Source organism: Miniopterus schreibersii, assembly GCF_964146895.1.
Source record: "Miniopterus schreibersii genome assembly, chromosome: 11".
Classification (NCBI taxonomy): domain Eukaryota; kingdom Metazoa; phylum Chordata; class Mammalia; order Chiroptera; family Miniopteridae; genus Miniopterus; species Miniopterus schreibersii.
Genome location: NC_138111.1, coordinates 54,578,819 through 54,599,638, shown reverse-complemented (window position 1 = coordinate 54,599,638; position 20,820 = coordinate 54,578,819). Strand labels below are relative to the sequence as shown.

The 20,820-nt window shown below is 41.1% G+C and overlaps 1 protein-coding gene across 1 annotated transcript in view; it reads right to left on the bottom strand.

The window, feature by feature from the left end:
• ADAMTSL1 (ADAMTS like 1) overlaps window positions 1–20,820 on the bottom strand; it is a 368,021-nt gene that overhangs the window by 240,984 nt on the left and 106,217 nt on the right. Inside the window, exon 5 of the mRNA XM_081151642.1 lies at window positions 3,137–3,263. Coding sequence (XP_081007768.1) covers window positions 3,137–3,263 — 127 coding nt within the window. The remainder of the gene's footprint in view (window positions 1–3,136; window positions 3,264–20,820) is intronic.

The following is a 20,820-nucleotide window of genomic DNA, read 5'->3' as shown; positions in this document are numbered from 1 at the left end:
GATCTTGATATGTACGAATTAGTTTATCCAGCTCTTGCCACTCAAGAGAGGCGGGGAGAGAGCTCAGGATACCCAGTAGATTTCAAAACACGCAGGTACACACAAGAGGTTTGCAAAGCTGGAGGCATCAAACTGATAGCAAATAGACTGGCTCTAGGTCTAAGTATGTTCTGAATAGACTTGGGAAATACATAACAAAGTACAGGCCAAAAAAATTTTGGGAAAACGAGCCTTTAATACCAAGAATCAAAAGTAGTTGATATTAGCTAAATTTGATTAGTTTTCATTGGACTGGGGAAGTAGAAACGAGGTGACCAGGAAAAAGTGGAAACACCAAATGCTATCAGTGGACAGCTTTCTCTTCTAAAAAGGGTAAGGGGGGCCTGATCTAGCTCTTTTTCTGTTGTCTGCATTTGTATTAGGCAAGAATCATGTATTTTAATACAAAGATGGCTTCTTTTTTATTTGCCAGCTAATGGCAGCCGTTTGTAAGTTCTTCCTACCCTCCTTTTCCTTCTGGCACTTTCCACCGCGGTCTTTCTCCACTCTCCAGTTTTTTCTTTGTTCCCCCAAGGCTTGATAACATAAGGAAAAAAAAGTTGGATATAAGTTCAGAAGAAAATGAGTTCAATGTGGGGAATCCGAGCGCTAGGAGTTCGAAAGAGCATGCGGCTGGCTCACAGTGCTTTTGGCAGAGGCCGGGGAGAGACCTGGCAGAAGTCCTCCAGGCCTTCACGGGTGGAAGGCCGCTCACCTGGCCAGTACACTGGGCCCCCCGGAGCAGCCTAACGTTCCCTGCCTGTGGGTCGCCCCACAGTCTGTAAATCTGGGTGGAAGGTTCTTCTGGGGTGGAGAAAACATAAACGAGGCAGTTTGTTCAGCATCTGCTATAGATTGTGGTGAGGTGCACGCACATGCTGGGCTTTATTGATATAAATCATTTTGTCATGAGGCATCATCAGCGCTAAGGTAAACGAATCAATTGCATTTTGTCATTATGGAAAATCATCGGGGTGTGTAGTATGTAATTTACCCACTGTTGGTCCTGAACAGAGCACTTTGCACTGAGGTATCTTTTTTGCAGACCCCGAGATGACTTATGGCTCTCATTTTCTTCCAGTTTGTTCCTTCACAGTTTCTCCACTTTTGCTCCAGTGATTCAGGCCCCAAAGGTCCCCAGTCACCCTCAAATAGGATGGTAAGAGGAATACCTACCTGAGCAACCTGTTCAGGCCCCTCTATGAGGATGGGAAGGTGGGGGACACGAGAAGGAAAGAAGGAAAAACACTCCCTCAGCAGGTGCGATGCAGCAGGTACTGCACACACGTCTGCTATCTTTTCGTGTCTGATAGAAATTTCTAGATTCCTAGATACTGAGCACTGATTCAGTTATGTGATATAAGTAAAAAGATGTTAACTCTTCTGTATTCCTTAAAGAGATCTATAAAAGTGACCTTCTAAATGCACTGTTTCCCCCAAATATATCCCACCGTGATTTCAGAGATTTACAACAAATTATGCCTCTACCTTTCTATTCTTCTCTGGTTTCCATCATCTAAATTCTTTAATTTTTCATCTTATAGAAAACGCTACCAGCACACGACCAAAGAAGTCTTTCCTGAATGTACTATATCAATGTCTAACTTACCTCATTGCTCAATCTCTCTGCCAGAGGATTTTCTATATATATATTTTTAATTTTTTAGGCACCATCTGCAGGGGTGTTAGAATGGGGAGAGTTCGCTAAGATGGCACCTCCGGTGTTTCCTGTATTAAAAAGTCCCTAGCCTTTTTACATGCCACCGCTTTTCCCCTAGAGCCTAGTTTTTTTTCACAAGCTGATTTTTCCCCTGACCTCTCGGGATAGTTCTCCAGTACGCACTGCCTTTCTTCTTGACCTGCAAGTCCATTTAAAGCCACAAACCTCACATATGTCAACTGTTTTCCTCCATCTCGTCAACAAGTAAAGCGAACAAAACCACATTCAGTAAAGATATTCATTCTCATTTTCTAAACCAGAGGAGACTCAATCAAGGATCTCTTGAAAGATTCTGGATTAAGAGCAAAATCTGGAGACAATATGCCAAGCGAGGTGAAATTATTCTAAAAATGCATGTCCTTGGGTACAAGGGCTGTCTTATTTATGTGTACATCTGCTGCAGCGCCAAGCGCGGCGATTGCCACAAACAGTATTCTAAAATGAACTCCACTGATGTACAACTCCATTGTTGGGTTAGGTATTACGAGAACATGCACCACCTACCCTAGCAGGGCCTAGCGAGGCAGATATCTGAGGTACCTCACCTTGATCCATCTAAGTGCTTTACAAACATCCCGCCACGGAACAGTATTGTGGGACAGTTCAGAGGAATGAATACGTGCTCAGGCTCTGGAATCAGACGCTGGGCTTAAATCTTGGCCCTTTTCTTTACAGTCTTGTGACTGTAAGCAAGTCACATAACGTGTCTAAGCCTCAGGTATCTCATTTGTAAGGTAGGGATAAATAGCACCTCACTAAAAGACTACTCTAAGGATTGAATGAGATGATCATGTGAAGTTTCCGGCACCTACATGTATATAGTAAGCATACATTTATTGTGCTGGTGTAGAGAGATTAAGACAGAAAGCCAACGAATGGCTTCATATAATCACTGCCTGATGTGAATTCTGAAAAAAACCTGTGATCAGCACTGATCAAAGGTCACTTTGTAAATGAAGACCATGTGATTTCACCACGCGGGAGTGAATTTGCTCTGATCTGCTTGTGTTCCCTGCTATAGTCCACCATGCACATCTGACTGTGCGTGAGGTAGCAGATGGGATGCAGTCTGTCCTCACGCTGGCAACAAGCTCATGCCTGCCCATAGAGTGTATCTAGACCCATGTCTAGTTTGCTCCTAATGTGCCTCAAAAGGAAAGGCTTCCTCCTTGGGGTTGCAATGGGTGACCTGATTTGTCCCACTTAAACTAATTCACAAAGCAGGGTCACGAATCTTTCCACAGTATTTTCAGATTTGTCTTCATTTTGGTGGAGGGGTCATTCACTAGTTGCTGAGGGGAGCTAAGCAGGGGCAGGCGGGGGAAGAGATAACAAGTCCAAAGGCCCACAGATTGCCCCACCACTGTGGCAGCTTACGTTTGGTTGCGGAGAGCTGGGATTTATACAGCCCTCGGACCAGCCTGCAGGTGGACCCATCTCCGTTGCACACTCCACAGTTATCTTCCTTGGTGTTGCTTCCGAGCTGGTGATCGCAGCCAACAATCTAACAAGAAAGAGAGATGTGTAATTCAACCAGGTGCCTGCTGCTGGGCCGCGGGGCCTCCCACTGTCCTGGGCATAAAACATGCTTCCCAGGACCAGGGAGGCAACGGAATTCAGCTGGCATCTGAATCAAGCTAAGGGAGAAAACATCAGCGCGGGCAAAGATGTTTTTAGAGTTCAAATAAACAAACAGAAAGATGGTGAGACACAGGGAGGGAGAGTGGAAAGGAGTTGGGAGAGGGAGACAGAGAAAGGGAAGGAGGGAGTCAGGCAGGGGGAGAAGGTGAGGGAGGGAGAGAGAAAGATCCTACACTATTGATATTATAGAACGTTAATTCAAAAATAATTCCCACTGTTGCCCAGCCAGTGTGGCTCAGCAGTTGAGCATCCACCTGTGATCCAGGAGATTGAGGTTCGATTCCCGGTGAGGGCACATGTCTGAGTTGTGGGCTCGATCCCCAGCAGGGGCCGTGCAGGAGGCAGCCGATCAATCGCTCGCTCATCACTGATGTTTCTTTCTTTCTCTCTCTCTCTCTCTCTCTCTCTCACTCTCACTCTCACTCTCCCTTCCTCTCTATGAAATCAATAAAAACATATTTAAAAAAATAATTCGCATTGTCAGTAATTAAGATTCACCCAAATCACACACATACAAAATACATTCATGAGGTAACTGTAACAGGGGAAACTTAGTGAATAATCTCCATGTTCCACATGTTCCTTAGAATGTAAGATGCGTAAGGGTAGGGGTTTTATATCTCGAGTTCACTGATGTATTCCAAGCAACTAGAACAGTGCCTGGCAAACTGTAGGACTTCAATAAATATTTGCTGAATGATAATGAAAATCCTTATTTTTCTAGCTATGGGAAGAGAAACAGAATCACAGAATCAACCGACAGAAACAAGGTTAACGTATGTGTGTGGTGGGAGAGGAGGGCCGACGTGAAGGGCAGAAGAGATAACCATCACTGAGAGCCGGCTACTTGCCTGGCCCTGTCCTGTACCAGGCACAACAGGCATCTCTCATTAATTCTCAAAACAATCATGTGAGATAGCCCCATTTTATAGGTGAGGCCATGAATCTTACCAGTCACTTAGTTAATAAGTAGTTGAGTTCTAAATGCATCTAACAAAATGTTTATGCTTAGTCCAAGTCAGGCTTAACAAAATCACAAGCATTTATCAAGGATATGGGCAAACTCATTTGTACTTTTACTCTTTCCTTTCCCATGTTCAAGTTAAAAAAAGGATTCAAACCCAAACTCCACTGTTGTGTGTCTATAGTTCTCATTGGATCTAGTATCAAAGACTTATTCCATCTCCAAGCTATTTCAACTACTGTCTTTGACAAACTAAAATGAGAACTGTGAGGACATTTGAAGGGGCTTATCTCCACAAAGTCTCCACAACTCATCCCGTCTTTCAAAAATCTGGTTGTTAATATGACCGTTTTTTGAGGCCCAATTTTCCTTTCTGTACCTTTAATTAATAATTGCAAACACATGTTTAGGCAAAGGTAGAAAAATGCAATTATTTAACATTGTGTTATAAATGTACCATGTTTTTAAATGTGTTAATGTGTATTTTTTTTCTTCATTAAAAACAACAGGCACCTTTTAAAATAGATGACAAAGCACCAACTCCTTCAACAGTCGTCCAATTTTTGAAATGCAAAGATGTCATTTAGAAAACATAGTGCCGGGCTCTTAAGTGGGGAGCAGAGGTGTGCTAGCTCCATCTGGAGGGGTTCACTGTGATGAAGCAGCAATGCCCCTCGGAAGGTTCAGAGCCCGCGGTGAGGCCATGTCAGCATTCAGTCAACCTTCACCCACGCAGAGCCAAGCACATGATGCCTCAGGACTCCTTCGCTGTGCTTCTAGATGACTGCAGTAAAGCTATTTTCAAAATGAACCCACACCTGAGCTGAGCAACTTCCGTATTCACTCGTGTTCTGAGCACAGTGTGGAATGGGAGTGCAGAAGTAATTAATTTATAAAATAAAATCATTCAATCATTCAGCCAACAATGATCAGAGATCTGCTGTGAGCCAGGCACTGTACGAGGAACAAAACCCAATGGTAGATGTAAGCACACAGGGGGGCCACCCTCATGGGACTTAGAGTCTAGTCGGCAGAGGCGCATATTAGTCAAATCATCAAACACAATGATGTATAATGACAATCGTCATACAAGCTATAAACACAGATGCTTGGTACTCTGAGAGCATCAAGTATGGAGAATTTGATCTGGTTTGACAGGCTGAGGAAATGTCCCTAAGGAAGAGTCTTCTGAGCTGAGCCATGAATAAGAACTCAGAGTTAAGTAGGCAAAGGGAAGGTGTGGCTGTGAGCTTTAGAGCATGTTTTAGTTTTGCCTACATACTAGCTAATTAGAAAGTAAGCAAAAAAGCAGGCCCTGGCTTGATAGCTCAGTTGGTTAGATCGTCATCCCAATACGCCAAGGTTGTGGGTTTGATCTCCTGTCAGGGCACCTACAAGAATCAACCAATGACTGCACAAACAGGTGGAACAACAAATTCATCTCTCTCTCTCTCTCTCTCTCTCATTTCCTCCCTCTCTTTCTCTCTCTCTCCCTCTCTCTAAAATCAATCAATAAATTTTTTTTAAAAGTAAGCAAAATTGGCAAGACAAAACACACACATCAAAATATCAGAACATTAAGTCATTTGATTGCCTTTGAATCTTTTGAGAAAACATGGCTATCTTAATTTAGGCAGTATTCAAAGAATCACTGACTCTACTATGTTGTTTGGGATTGGAAAGAGATGGCCTTTATCTTATGAGATACTCAGTTCTGTGGAAGGACAAGATGGGCAGTGGGCATGGGAATTTATACTCTCAGGTGTCTCAAAACTAACTAGGATTACTTATTAAAATAAAGAAATTTCAGGTTTCTCAAAAGATTTAAGTTTCTCTGGAAAATTTTTAATAGGCTCTGATGTCTCTAAAGGAGCCAAAAATAAGATAATCATGAAAATCTCTCTAATCCTAAAGATTTCTTATGGTTCTAAAGCCATTTTAAGAAAAGAACAACCCAGCTCCATAGATCCAAAATAACAGTGATGTTAGGAATAGCTAAATAGAAGGTAACATATTTTAAGGCTAACTTGGGCAGACCACCAAGAGCTCTCAGTGTAGGTTTATGGACCCCAGGATATGAACCAAGTCGGTTCTAACTGGGCTTTGTTTAATTTCAGAATTGAAAAGACAAACATTGCCCTGACACAATTGCTTCCCCCCATATCAATTCCTTTTTAAGATGCCAAAATATTCTAACTCAATTATTTTTAAAATGTGGAATACTTTATCATTAGATAAATGTTCTTATTTTGGTCCAAGTGGAAAATTATTTGCAGTTACATCAGGAAAATTATTGTTGACATATCTTAATCTGTTGATCTTTTATAACTATTTGATTAATTAAAAACTAGTTAAGCTGTTATTTTAAGAGCTATCATTTATAACAGAGGAAAATTAGGAATAAGAAATGGACTTCATTGGCAGGTATAATGTCATACCCCTCTGTGCCTTTGCACGTGCTATTATTTCTGCCTGGAATAATTCTTTATTTGGCAAACTTTATTTGGCAAACTTTCCAAATTCTTTATTTGGCAAACTCCTATTCATCCTTCAAACCCCAAATTGTCTCCTTCTCAAAAAAACCTTCTCCAGATTCCAGAGTTAACAGCTTTATTGCTTCATGATTCCTCAGCCTTTTGTTCATAATTCCATGTGGCAGAGATAACTGGTTGCTACCCAATATCCATCTTCCCTATTTTTCTCAGTAACAAAAGTTCAGTTTTATTTGGGGTGGCAATATATCCAGTTAAAAGAATATATTTCTCATTGGCTATGTGAACAAGTTGTAATTAGTGAAATAAAAATAGAAGTGTGTGGGATTCCTGGGAAGGCTACTAAACAAGGCGACTTAGCTGAGGAAGGCCCCTTCTGTCCTTTGCCTTCCTTCTGTCCTGTTAGCTCCAGTTGCTGTCTTGAAGAGTGAAGCAGTCCTGAGCATGGAACTTGCTTTAAGGAAAGGAGAGCAGAAAGAGAAAGAGCTCGGCCTGAAACCCTGCTTGGACTGATTACATCTTGACTTCTTTTTTTGTGATAGAGTAAACCCTACATGTGCTTAAGCCAGTATTATTTTGGGGTTTCTTTTACACAGTCTCAATTCAAATAGTTATATCACTTATATTGAGTTTAATCTATTAAGATATCTGTCTCCACATCAGATCATGGGCTATTTGAGAGCCTCTGCTTTATTAATCTTTCTTATTTCTGCTGCTTAGCACAGCGTTTGATATTTGAGATGCACAGTGAATGTTGGTGAATCATTAAAACATATAACACCAAACATGATGATTTGCTACTAATTTCAAGGTAGGCTACAGAGAGGCAACCTGAGATTGCAATCACTGATGACCCACATGTATACAAGTGTGCATGTATGTGTTTATATGTGTTTGCTTGCATCCGTGTACACAGAGGAAGAGACACACCAATAATGACAACTAGAGGCCAAACCTAAACCTCTGTCCCAAGGCCTGAACAAGAATTACTGTAAAGGACTATACTTTTTAAGAGACTATTTCCCAATGCACCTATGCTCATTACTAGTGAAATGTCACGGAAGGCAATGTTCCGGTCACCGAGTTCCCAGACCCACCCCATTCTGGACAAAACATTAAAGTGAGATAATGACCACTCATAACTTTGGCAATTGCATAGAATTTTTTGTAAAGGGTGGAAAACTAACTGGATATTTTGGCCTAAAGCAGCTTATTAGTATTCTGCTGGTAGGTGTTAGTTCAATACTGTTATCTAATCCCCCCATCCCCCATCCAAAATGATTGCACAGTGTTGTTTTTCTTTCCTTTCTTTTCGTTTTAACAAAGCTTTTGTCTCAGGTGACATAAAAAGTGAGAACTCCAAGATCCTTTTGTTGTTTGAACACCATCAGTGGGGTTGCCAATTTTTGCTTTTCTATCTTGAATATATACTTTTTGCGTACATGCATGTACACATGCACACAGACATGCAGTCTTTGTCTTTTGAGTAGAACACACACATTCAGCAGTGCTGATTTTCCTTCATTTTCCTCTAGGGTTTCCTAAATGTAGGGGAAAATCCTCCCTAAACAAAGAAGTAGGACTGTAACATGCAGTCCAAGTTGGCTCACAGACCTGCAGCATGTCGTGCAGATTTTAGGCATCAGGCCTACAGTGTGTGCTGATAGGGGTTTCTTCCTTCGCTTCACAGAGCTGATAGCAAGTGAACAGGCAGAACGCAAGGCTGAAACTCTCTAGACACTGAACTATGTATAATAAAATGTCTTCACTGGGAGCCACGGGAGGAAAAACATCACCACGTAAATAATTGGGAGAATGTAAATAAACACAGTCCATAAGCAGATATCATGCCCCAGACTGACATGCTTAGATGGGTTCACATTGGCCACGTTTCAAATGGTTTCCCATAAGAACCTCAACTTCTAGCATTAAATACTGAGCCAGTGATGTCAAGCTTTTCTTGATCCAACACCATGAGGTAAGAAACTTTTAAATCCCTTTATTTTCAGCACTGGGAAAGACAAATATGGAAAACTAAACTCTGCAAATCTGATCACAGCTGGTCTTATTTATAATTATTTAATTCAGATAGAACTTTATGGGGAAGAGTGTGCTTTTACATACATTACAACTCATTTACTATTTATGTTAACAGGGAAGATAGTATATCTCCAACGTTATCTTCAAAAGATTGATTTGTTTATGCTTTAGCTTATTAGAAGAAGATTTCTAGCATATACATATGATACAACACAATGTAATTCTTGGGGGGAAAAGGGAAAATGGGGCAAAGAGAAAAATTAGGGCAAGATGAATAAAGCTGGAAATGCGAGAACTTCATAGAATGCACACTGAAAAGTCCTATACATTTGCTAAGGGCGGGGGTCATATGGCTGGATGTGAGCTTCCTAGAAATGAGGAAAACATGAGGAGTTACAAGGGTGACAGCAACTACTGGATCTTTTAGAAACCATATAGGGTAATGTATTCCTGGTAATAGATGCTTATTAAATATTTATGTAATGAATGAAGGACAAACTGGCTCAGGAGAACTGCAGTGACTCAGAGTACCGAAATCCTAGACATACATCTGCTGTGAGTTTCCTGAAAGACAGTGCCGTGTAACAATGTCCCAACAACATCTGCACAGATAAATACAAGGAGTTTCAAAGAACTTGTTTTTCAATAACCTTTGATGAACCCTAATGGTCAGGGAACATTTGGTAAAAGCAAATTTAGGAAGCCAAAACAAATAGTCCAGGCACAGAGCATTGCGATGTCTGGTTTCATAGAACTGGGCTGGCAAAAATATGACCCATGTGCAGCTGTTTTTCCTGCCAGGATCCCCAGCAGACATTGCTAATCAAGGGTAGCACTTTTTGCCACTGAGATTTCATGTGGCCCCAGATCCTCTATGACATTGTGCTCTAGAAGCCAAATCCAATAGACGATGGCTGCCACGCAAGGAGACTAAACCAATTTACCATTCCAGAGTCAGAGAAATGAATTGGCTGGCTATGTTTTAGGCAGCTGTCCTCAGCTATTTCTCTTAAGATTAACATTCTCTTAAGATTTGAATGATTTCAAATACAGATTATAACACTGAGGTTTAGAGAAGTTATACAACTTCCCTAAGGTCACATGGCTGGTAAGTAACAAAACCAAAATTCTGACTTGGGATTCCTGCCTAAGTTAGAGGATGCCTGTGAACCATGAAAATTCACACTATACGGTATTTATTATGGCAGTGGTCAACAGCGATAACAAAGTTGAATATTTCTATCAAGATTGCCACAAGAAGCATATTTATGCACAGGGACGAACAGGTGGCTTCATCTTCATGGGATCTGGAAGCACATACTGGAAGTCAATGGGAAGGTACCTTCCCTATCTATATCTTTGCTCCACACCTTCTTGACTATCCCCTCCCCCACCCTCACCTACATATGCCTACACATACCTACACCTCTCATGGTTTGCTACAGGGGCTCACATTTCCTCTTTTACAGATTTCTTTTCAACTACGGTTTTCAATATGAGCAAACAAGATCCCTGGTCATTCACAAAGGTGCTAATAGTGGTCCATGAGCTATGTTTAGTATTTCCAAAAGCCCAATGGAAAAATATTTACCTGCAATAAAACCACATAAGGTCACCAAAACACCAACCATCTCATTATACAAATAAGCTGAATCCTGATATTTATTGCATTTATTCTTAATTGTACTCAGGTCTTTCAGTCATAAAATGGGAAAACAAATTATTGCTTAATACATTCAGTGTTTTGAGTAAATGGAAACTTCCAAAACACAAGGCCCATGGGAAAAAAATAATAAAGGACCCCTTTGTCTTAAAAAGTTAGGAACCACTGGTGTAGACCTTTGTTTGTTGTTCAAATACCTCTGGGAGGACTAGCACACGAAGTTGTTGATTATACTTAAATTAAACCAAATCAACTGAGCATAAGGCATTGTGCTGGCTATTATGTGCTGAGGGGAATACACCTAAGTAGAAGTAGCCTTGGTCCCAATCTAGGGTGAATGGGCTTAATCCGATCATTTCCTCAAAACAGGTGAGAACATACAGGGAGTAAAATCACTACAACTAAAGGTCAAAACGGCACAGAGGAGAAAGCAGAGAGGAAAGCCACCTGGAGAAGGGAAAGTAAATGAGCATTTGCCCAACACTTGCTGTCTAGGTTCAATATACAGCTTCTCAATTATTTCTTGTAATATCCCTGAAAATGAGCTAAAATTATGTCCATTTACAAAAATAAAACTGAGACTCAGAAAGGCTCAGCAACTTGCCCAAGATCACATTGCTAGGAATCGGTGCTGCTGGACTTGCAATCCTGGCTATGTCACACACGAGTGATCCCTCAAGTCTATGACGCCTTACGGTTCTCCTGGGAGTTAGAAGGCAGTGAAGAGAGGAGGGGGGGGGAAGGGGGAGGAAGGACATGCTTTTGTCAGCCACAACTTTTCGCTAAAAGCAACAGCAGCCTATATGGCTCTAAGTGCTAAGATTGAGCACCAGGAAACAAGCGGGATCTTTGCATTCAGGAGCTTTGCAAGGATGCGCTCATGAACAGGCTTCTTTTTTCTTTTTAAGGAAGCAAGTGAATATATTTTAAAAAAATCACTCTTGTTCAATAGCTACAAAGACAAGGCACAGGGAAATTCTGGTGGATACCCGCTGATTGTTAGGCTAGATGGCGAGATGTAGCTCTGTTACACTCTAATATACCACTATGTGGAAAAATAACCTACGTGAAAGCATTAACTCCTTCCCTTCAGGCAGGTTTCCCAAAGAAACCCTTCCCACATATGGCATTCTCTACACTGGACTTGCCCAGCACTGGTAGGACTGCTCGGTTTCCTCCTGGATTCACCGGAGTCCTTACAATGGCCCACGAGGACCTATATCACTTAACTGAATTACGTCTCTGAGCTCATCTCCCTCTGGCTCTTTCTCCTGGCTGTCTTCAAACAAACCAAGCACTTTCTGGTCTCAAAACAGCATAGCTGTTACCTCTGACTGGAACATTCTTCCTTAGATACCTCTACAGCACCTCTAAGTCTTCTGGAAACTTCCACCTTCTCAATAAGGCCTACTTTGACCAGACTATTAAAGCTGATTCCCTCCCCAGATCCAACTCTCTTACCCTGTCCCATTTTTTCCTTTTATTCTATGGCACTTATTTTATAATACAATATAATTTATTAAGTTTGATGTTTATTTTCTATCTCTTAATAGAACATAAAACCACAAAATATCTAATAATAACTAATAAAAATTTGTTAAATGAATGAATGAAGTCTACAGTAGCTCCTCCTAATCTGCAATTTTACTTTCCGAAGTTTGTTACCTGCAGTCAACTGTGGTCTGGAAATACTAAATGGAAAATTCCAGAAATAAACAATCTGTAAGTTTAAAATGGCCTGTTGTTCTGAGTAACGTGATGAAATCTTGTGCCCACACGGTCCGTCCTGCCTGGGGCGTCAATCATCCCTTTGTCCAGTGTCTCCACGCTGTAAATGCTCCCCGCCCATTAGTCACTTGGTAGCCATCTCAGCTATCAGATCGACTGTCCAGATATCTCAGTGCTTGTGTTCAAGCAACACTTGTTTTACTTAATAATGGCCCCAAAGTGCAATGCTGGAATTAAAAAATGCCAAAGAGAAGGTATGAAGCGCTTTCTTTAAGACAAAAGGTGAACGTTCTCAACTTAATAAGGAAAGAAAAACAACACCTGATAAGATCTATGATAAGATCTATGATAAGAATGAATCTTTTATTTATGAAATTGTGAAGAAGGAAAATAAAATGTGTGCTAGTTTTGCTGTTGCAAAAGTTATGGCCCTACTATGTGATAAGTGCTCAGTTAAGATGGAAAAGGCATTAAATTTGTGGGTGGAAGACAAAAACAGAAAACGTGTTCTGATTGAGAACAATGTCTTACACCAGAAAGCACTGAGCCTATATGAAGACTTCAGCAAGGGATTTCCTGAAAGGAGTGACCATAGTCACATAACTATTATAGTGTATTATTATAATTGTTCTATTTCATTATTAGTTACTGTTGTTAATCTCTTACTGTTCCTAATTTATAAATTAAACTTGATCATAGGTATGCATCTACAGAGGAACATAGTATATATAGGGTTCGGTACTATCTGCAGTTTCTGGCATTCACTGGGGGTCTTGGAACATACCCCAAATGGATAAAGGGGGACTACTATATAGGCAAGGCCATAAGGGACAGGGCTATATTATAGTTTCAAAAAATTTTCCTCCCTGTCCCAACCTAGAACATAACAGCAGCTTCCACCACTTAAACTCTCTGCTACTAGTTCCAAAGACCAAAAAAAGAGCTCTCTGTCAAAAAGAAAAAGATCTCTATGTTTGAATCACTTTTTAGCACTGTAATCTGAGAGTTTAATTTCTACTTGTCACTTTGCCTGCTATGTCTCTAGTCCATCCATTACTCCAGAAATGCCTTGGGGTAATAAATGCTTATTATTTCCAAGTAAGGCTCCCTCTGACCTCTTTTCCACTAGGCACAGTGCTCTGGCGTCACGCCCTACCTCGGACACCAACCCTGGACTTGGAAACTCACTTTGTACTTGATCTCCTTAGCGCCTGACTCTTGGCTCTTCCTAAGGGACTTTAGCTTGGACAGCCCCCTGGCCTGACTCTTCCCCTTACTCTGTGAGCTCTAGCCCTTTGGCTGGTCATCTGGCTGGACCAGAGCCATAGTTCTTTCTCCATTTCTAACCTACCCATCCTGACCCCCAACCCCATCAAAGGGTAGGGACTTCAACTACCCCTGTGGTTAGTCTAAAGGAGGGCCTGGTTCCAGAGGAATGAGATTTGCTTTTTGAAAGGGCCCCATTTCTACCCTCTTTATTGTTTGAGCTAGAGATAGTGTCCTGTGCTCCTCACTGGCTTGCAGTTCTAGAAATGTTGAGGGATCGCCGCAGGTTCTGGTGGTGCTTATCTCTTTATATTTATAAAGTAAATGGAAGAAAAGGGAGATGTCAATGTTAGGGGCATAAAACAGCTGATAGAAAAAGCAGTGAACTTATTTGACTGCAAACATTTTAAGAGTTTTTCCTGGGCTGCTGTTCTAGAGATCAAGAGTCTGATCTATTTGCCCGGCTAGTGTGACTCAGCTGGTGTTGCTCTCATGTGTCAGGAGGTCACTGGTCTGATTCCCGGTCAGGGCACATGCCCAGGTTGTGGGCTTGATCCCCAGTGTGGGATGTGTAGGAAGCAGCTGCTCAATGTTTCTATTTCTTTCTCTCCCTCTCCCTTCCTCTTCCTGAAATCAATAAAAACGTATTTTAAAAAAGAAAAGAAAATGTTTCTTTAAAAAAAAAAAAAGGCTGGATAAACACCCTGAAAAGGAAAGAGAGAACGACTAAGTCTTATTTCCAACATATATTAAATTTCTCAGGTGCTACCAGTCTGATTTATTTTGCTCCTTTCTTATTTATTTCAGGGTCTGTTTTTAGTTAAATGTGTTTGTCTGGTAGTCCTCAGCAGAAATCCTAAGAATTAACCAAGTACAGAAAAGTATGCACACAGACACTAGAATTCATTTCAGCACATGGTCAGGGGACTTTTCTTTAACAAGCCGTCTTCTCCCTTCCTTGCTTCCAAAATTAGGGTGTCTGGAGAATGTGAAACAAAATTATACAAAGGCCTGACCTCTGGCCTTGCTTCTGTCTCTCAGACTGTGAAGTACCCAAGAGGGAAAGTGTTGAATTTGGCCTTACTTCACATGGCATTAACTGTAATTCTCTGTGAATTGTGGTGACATCATGGTATACTTTGACATCACTGCTCAGACTCCCTTCTGCCGCTGGGCACACAGTACATCGTTTTTGTTCAAACACAAGAGTCCTTTGTTGAAAAGAAAGGATAGCAGCTGGTCTTCTGTCCTGGTACAAACGTGGATCGTACGGAATGTGTCTGTTCAGTAAGTCAGCACAAAGTAGCCATTCTGCTACCATGGCTAGAACCCATTCACACGCATAGCTCTGGAAAATTTAGTGAAAATTTACATCTAAAGAGTTCAAACTTCAGACATGGGCCATAAGTCAGCAAATTTCTGCATGCAGTAAAGTTCTCATTTACATGTCTGAAGTCGATATTCCAGAAGCAGTAGTCTGCTGGCTGGCTGTGAGTGCCAAGGCTGGAGTGGAGAAAAAGGCAAGGTACAGATGGATGTGGCCGTCTCCCAAGACATTTCTCCCCTTGTAATTGGTCAAGTGTTTCAATCCCAAGCCAGGAGGGCTTCTGCCATTCCCTGCTCTCAAGTCAACTCCTGGTTACAACTCCCAAAACATATTACTTTAGACTAATAAAGCTATTGGTGCTGTTATTATTCGGATTCAAAGTCAGTCAAGGATGTCTTCAGCTGACATATTTCTTCTCTTTCCTTTTCCTAGGTTCTCTACTGCCACTTCTGTCTCAGAGAACAGCCTGAGAAAATTGCTCAAAATGGAGTTTATGCAAAAATATCATCTGTAAAATAACTCCAAACTTCTGTTCCATATGGCTTCAATGCCTGCACAGCAGAAAATTTTCACATCAGCTTCAGAAACTAAAGGTTTAATTTAATATTTTCCCAGAGGAATAAGTCATATCATAAAATATTTGGATGAAACAGTAACATCTTTTATTTAAAAAAATAGGATTTTTTCACTCTGTCGCAGAATAAACAGAGCCAGATATGATACTACGGTCTACCAAGAGCCTTATATTTGTTAAGAGTATTTTTTTCTCCCTCTGGAAATGTTACATTCAAGACCAACCAGACCATAGTGTCCCATCTCAGCCTTTTATCCACATATTCACTTCCCTGGCCACTTCTCAACCTGGCTTGTTATTACTCACACCACGAATCTACCTGTTGTAGAGCCCTAGACCATGAAGGAGGCAGCAATGACATGTGGGCAGAGCAAACAACTCAGCCTGGATGTGATGATTTATTACCATTTGCTTGAATACATCACACACTCTCAGTATGAGATTTAGTTCTTATGAGTTACAACAGGATAATCAGGTCTACTTTAGATATTCTTGTAAGAATTTGATGTAATAGCTTATATAGAAAGTCTAGTACAGGGCCTAGCACATAACAGTTCTGACCATATAGCCTGGAATTTCTGAGACAATTCCATTTTCAAATCTTCTACTTCATAGTACCCATAGTTATCAGACCACATGTGATTACTTTGGGGGGATATGTGGTCATTGTGCCAATAGGAGGTATTTTCCCCTAAGTGTGAAAATGTATCTGAATCTGTAAAGGATGCCTTAGTGATCAGAGCGTCTCTATACTTGTCTCCCAGCTCCAGGGACAGCGTCAAGTTTGCAAAAGCTCAGATCCATTTCAGTGCCTCTGGATTTGACAACAGCAAATACAAAGATTATAGCCCCAGTCCTATGGAAGAAATAGACTCCTTTGAGGGCAGAGCAGATGGAGGCTCATTGGAAAACAGTTTTTAACTTCCCTCTATCCTGCTAAAGTAGCCAATGAAATAGAAGTGTGCCTGGTGCTCTCTTTGGGAAATGACAGCTGGGAGTTTTTAAGGATTCTGTTAGAAATGAGAAAACCTCTCTGAAATTGCTATGTTGTAGCAAGTCAGCTCCTCTGCAGCCCACTCAAATGAGAGAGGAGTGCTTAGGATTCTTACAATATCCCTCCTTAGCTCTCCCATTCTAGACTACGGATCCAGAGTTCATTCAGGGCCACTTTCTAATATGTATAAGTGAGTAACAATCACTACATATATTTGTCAACACAAGATTAAGATTTCTCAAAGTCATTCTTCTAACTCTTGAAATCTGGGGAAAGATATATTTCTCAGCAAGAACTTGGGGTCTTGTTTTCTCCATGGGAGCCTGTACCCATATGAATATGTTGATATGACAGCTGAATTTAATGAAGTAAAGTAAGTACTCAGGAAATCCATCTTCATTTTAATGGGGAAGAAACTTTGAATCTGAATGTGTAAGCTAAAACCCAATCAGTTATTTATTATTTTTTTTTTAAAGAGGAAAAGTAGCCTTCCTGAACTGGGAACCTGAATTGCTTATTAATCAGAATTAGCAATAAACCAGTCAAAGCAGTCACAAAGTCCTAACAGAAAAGTGGGCTGGATGATTTTTAATGGGCCAAAAATTTCCCAAGCCAGATGAAAGGTTAGCTGCTGGATATGCTGACTGCACTGGGCAGCAGGAAGGCTGGTGGTGATGAACTTGGCCACCCTTCCAATCCCCAGGCTTGTGCGTGCAGGACAACCAGTTGCATTTTGCTGAATCACTGAAATGTTGACAGTGGCAAAACGAACTGCTGATTCTTTCATTTCAGACAACAACAAATCCACTCAAAGGCCTGAGATGAAAAAGAATGACTGCATACATTTTTCTCATTGAGAAAGATGAAAAACTTCCATGAGCCACCCACTCACATAAATAAAAAGGAATTCTTAGTCTTTCCTATTGCAGTCCTAGTTTAAAATCAGGGTATGTCTGATTTAAATTTAGAAATATTTTAAAATTCAAGTTTTTATGATAGTTATAACTGGTTTTCGTCAGTTTTCTAAAACCACCTAAAAAGTGTTAACATAGAAAGCTTATATATGGGCTATCTTTTACCCCCTTCACAGGCACCCAGCTTATGGGTTCAGTGCCCTCACCTTAGTGCTTCCCGGTGGACTGTGGGCAAAAAAGAGAAGACATTTTTATGGTTGATGCAACAATCATAATTCGGCCACACTAAACCAAGTAACATTTCTTTCACATGTATTATATATAAGGCATGCAATTTGAGATGTTTTATTTTTAAAGTATGAAATGTGTCCTTATCAATATAGATTTAGATTTTTGTGTGTGAATCTAACCAGAAAAGTTCCTAATTTTACAAGGCTGAGTCTATAAACACCACATTTGCTAGAAAAATATGATTTAACCATTGATTTTAAGGTTTCTTAAAGTGGTGTCATTTCAAATGGATTCTTCACATGGTTTTGACCGAGTCTTCATGCCAATTTTTCTACATTAAAATTCCACTATTTAAAGTTGAACTATTTGCTATAAGTACAGGTGTGTTACAAGGAATCACTTACTAGGATATAAATCAAAGAGGAGATGAAAACATTTGTTGGTATCAGCATGAGAATTTTTATGATCATAGTGCTCCCCAGAATTCTGTGCATCAAGTTCTCAGGTGATTTCCAACCATGATGTTTTAATTCTTTCGAATGATTGTGTCAAGAGCAAGGACCCATGAATTTTCCTAAGATAAGAGTGGGTCTTGTTTCAGAGAGGTATAAGTCTTCCCAGCTGAAGTCCATAAAGCCTCCTGTTTTGTGGCTGGTGAATGACAATGGTACCTAAGTTGGCAGGAAGGTGTAAAATAAATAGTGTCAGCTACAATTATGCTGAAGGGTGTGAAATTATATTAGGCAATTATAGGCTGTGGCAATGGACAATTCTCACGTATCAAAGCTGACTTCAAGAAGAGGCAACAATAAATGAATAGTGAAAGGAAAGGAATTGTGATTCTTACGAAGCACCTACTGTGGGCCAGGTGCTCTTAGTGTTTGCAGAGTTCATGAGCCTGTACACAAACTCTAACCACACAGACAACACCAAGGCAACTTCCTACGTCACCTATTTACAGAATGACAATTTGGGATCCCAACCTCTTTCTGATACATCATCCCGATTTCTCTGGGTTGCCCAACATACCAGAGGACTCGGAAGTCGTCAGTGTGATGTTCGAAGGGCGGAGCTGCAGCGCGGGTATGCGGCAGCCACTCCCCTGAGAGCACGCCGTTCGAGAAATCGTGTTTGAGGGAATGTGTGTTCCATTCTGCTTCAAAACCGAGACTCACATACATCAGTCAAGTCCTCACTGTGTTTCAGTGACCGGCTAAGCGCACTCTAGAGACGAAGACGCTCCTGAAGCACTTTCTTGGGAGACAAGAACTTGCAAAAAAAAGACTCCAAGCCTTTTTCTAACAGTAGGGAACTAACTCCCCTGCAAATTTATCTTCACTGCTTGCCTGTAGCTTGGCTTCAGCACTAAATCGGTTATTACCTTAAGTAGAGGGAAAACATCTCCAGTAGCAGTTGGCAAGACCAAGGAGAAGGGAGAAGGGAGAAGGGAGAAGGGAGGAGCGAGAGAGTGGAAACAAACTGAACTCAGCCCAAGGCAGCTCACATCTGGCCAACCTGACCCAGCGGAGACCTCACAAACCCGGCCAGTGGCCAGCGATGGTGACCCCCGCGCGAACTCTGGATTTGTGCTATGCAGAGTCAGGAAGGAGAAGACCCAGAATGACAGACACACTGTCCATTCCCTTGCACGGCACGCTGGCTTGAACACAGTTCCCACCGACAGCACCTGCCTCTGCCTCCCCCACCCAGACTGGGTCAAGGGCCAAGGGCCAGGGCGAGAGCTGCAGAAAGAGTGTGATCCAACATCAAAGCTACCCTAACACTCAGCTCTGACCCTCTCTGTCATAGGTAAAAGAAAAAACATTTGGAAAGCATGTGAACAGAGTATTTTCATATTAGTTTTTATTTGAGAAACTCACATAATTCCAAAAAGCAGGAAAATTGGCAGCTTTGGCTCCAAAAATGTTCAAGGTGACAGTAGCAGGGGTCATACAAATACAACCGTGGGAAGAGTTATGTAAGAAACTTGCATGCCTGAACCAAAAGCAGTCTACCCACTTCTGTTCAAATTCCCCAAAGTGAGGGCAGAATCCACCGCCGAACACAATCACGTGTCGCTTTACAATGTGTATACTGTCAAGGTTACACATTCCTGGACCAAGTGTTTTTTGATAATTCCACAAGCGGTAACTTCTTTTGCAATGGGTTTAGAACTTTGTTTTAGACATAACTGCTTTTTCAACTACAATACTATTCATTGGTTCTAATGAGATATTAAGGAAAAAAGGCTCTATTATGTAAGTAGTCATTTAAATTGCAGATGTGGATTCAGCCTGCCGAAAGTGTACTTGCCGTCATAAATCAACACCCAAATACCAGGCTGCCACTCTCTGAAACACCTCATTGCTATGCAAAGAGGCACAGCTATACTTTGTTTCTCTCCTGCAGGCAGCATCTCACTATTTTCATAGTTATTCTCAAGTTGGGAGCAGTAGAGGGGGGAGAAAAGTTAGGGAAGAATACAGGCTGGAGGAATTCATGCCCCAACATTTGTAAGTTGCTGAAGAAGTTTCAGCATCGTGATCTCCATCACAATGAGCAAGTCTTTTACTCAACACCCTCCCTGTGAATGGTATTGTATTAGCTATTAAGGGGCAAAAGACTGAAGAAGTCACAGCCAGGCTTTAGAGGGCTTTATTACCTAGAAGTGTGGGTGTAAGAGCAGGAGGCAGAGCTGGTGGGAAGGAAAAGGGATGGGGTTGCTGCAGAAAACTGTATGGAGATTCCTCAAAAAGTTAAACAAAGAATTACCATATGATCCAGCAATTCCAGTTCGGAGTATATACCTAAAAGGATTGAATGCAAGGACTTGAGCAGATACTTGTAGGCCTATGTTCACAGCAGCATTACTCACAATGAGCAACCCAAATGTCTATCAGCAGATGAATAAATAAAATGTATTATATACTGTTAAATTAAACAAGGAGACCATTAGACTGATGTGGTTCTAATGCCATAAGCAAACCAAAATCTAAGACTGTAAATGCCTCAAGGCTACAAAATCAAAACACTAAGGACAACCAGTCACAAAGAGCTAACTGGGCTTTAAGCTATGGCCAATCAAATAACTCCCTTTCTTTGTTTCTGCACTTTCTCTCAAGTCTTTCCCCTGGCTCCTGTCCCTGGAGCACTCCTAACCACATCAGGTTTGATGCTGCTCAGTTCTAGTTGACAAATGCTCAAATAAACTCTTAAAATTTGTAACA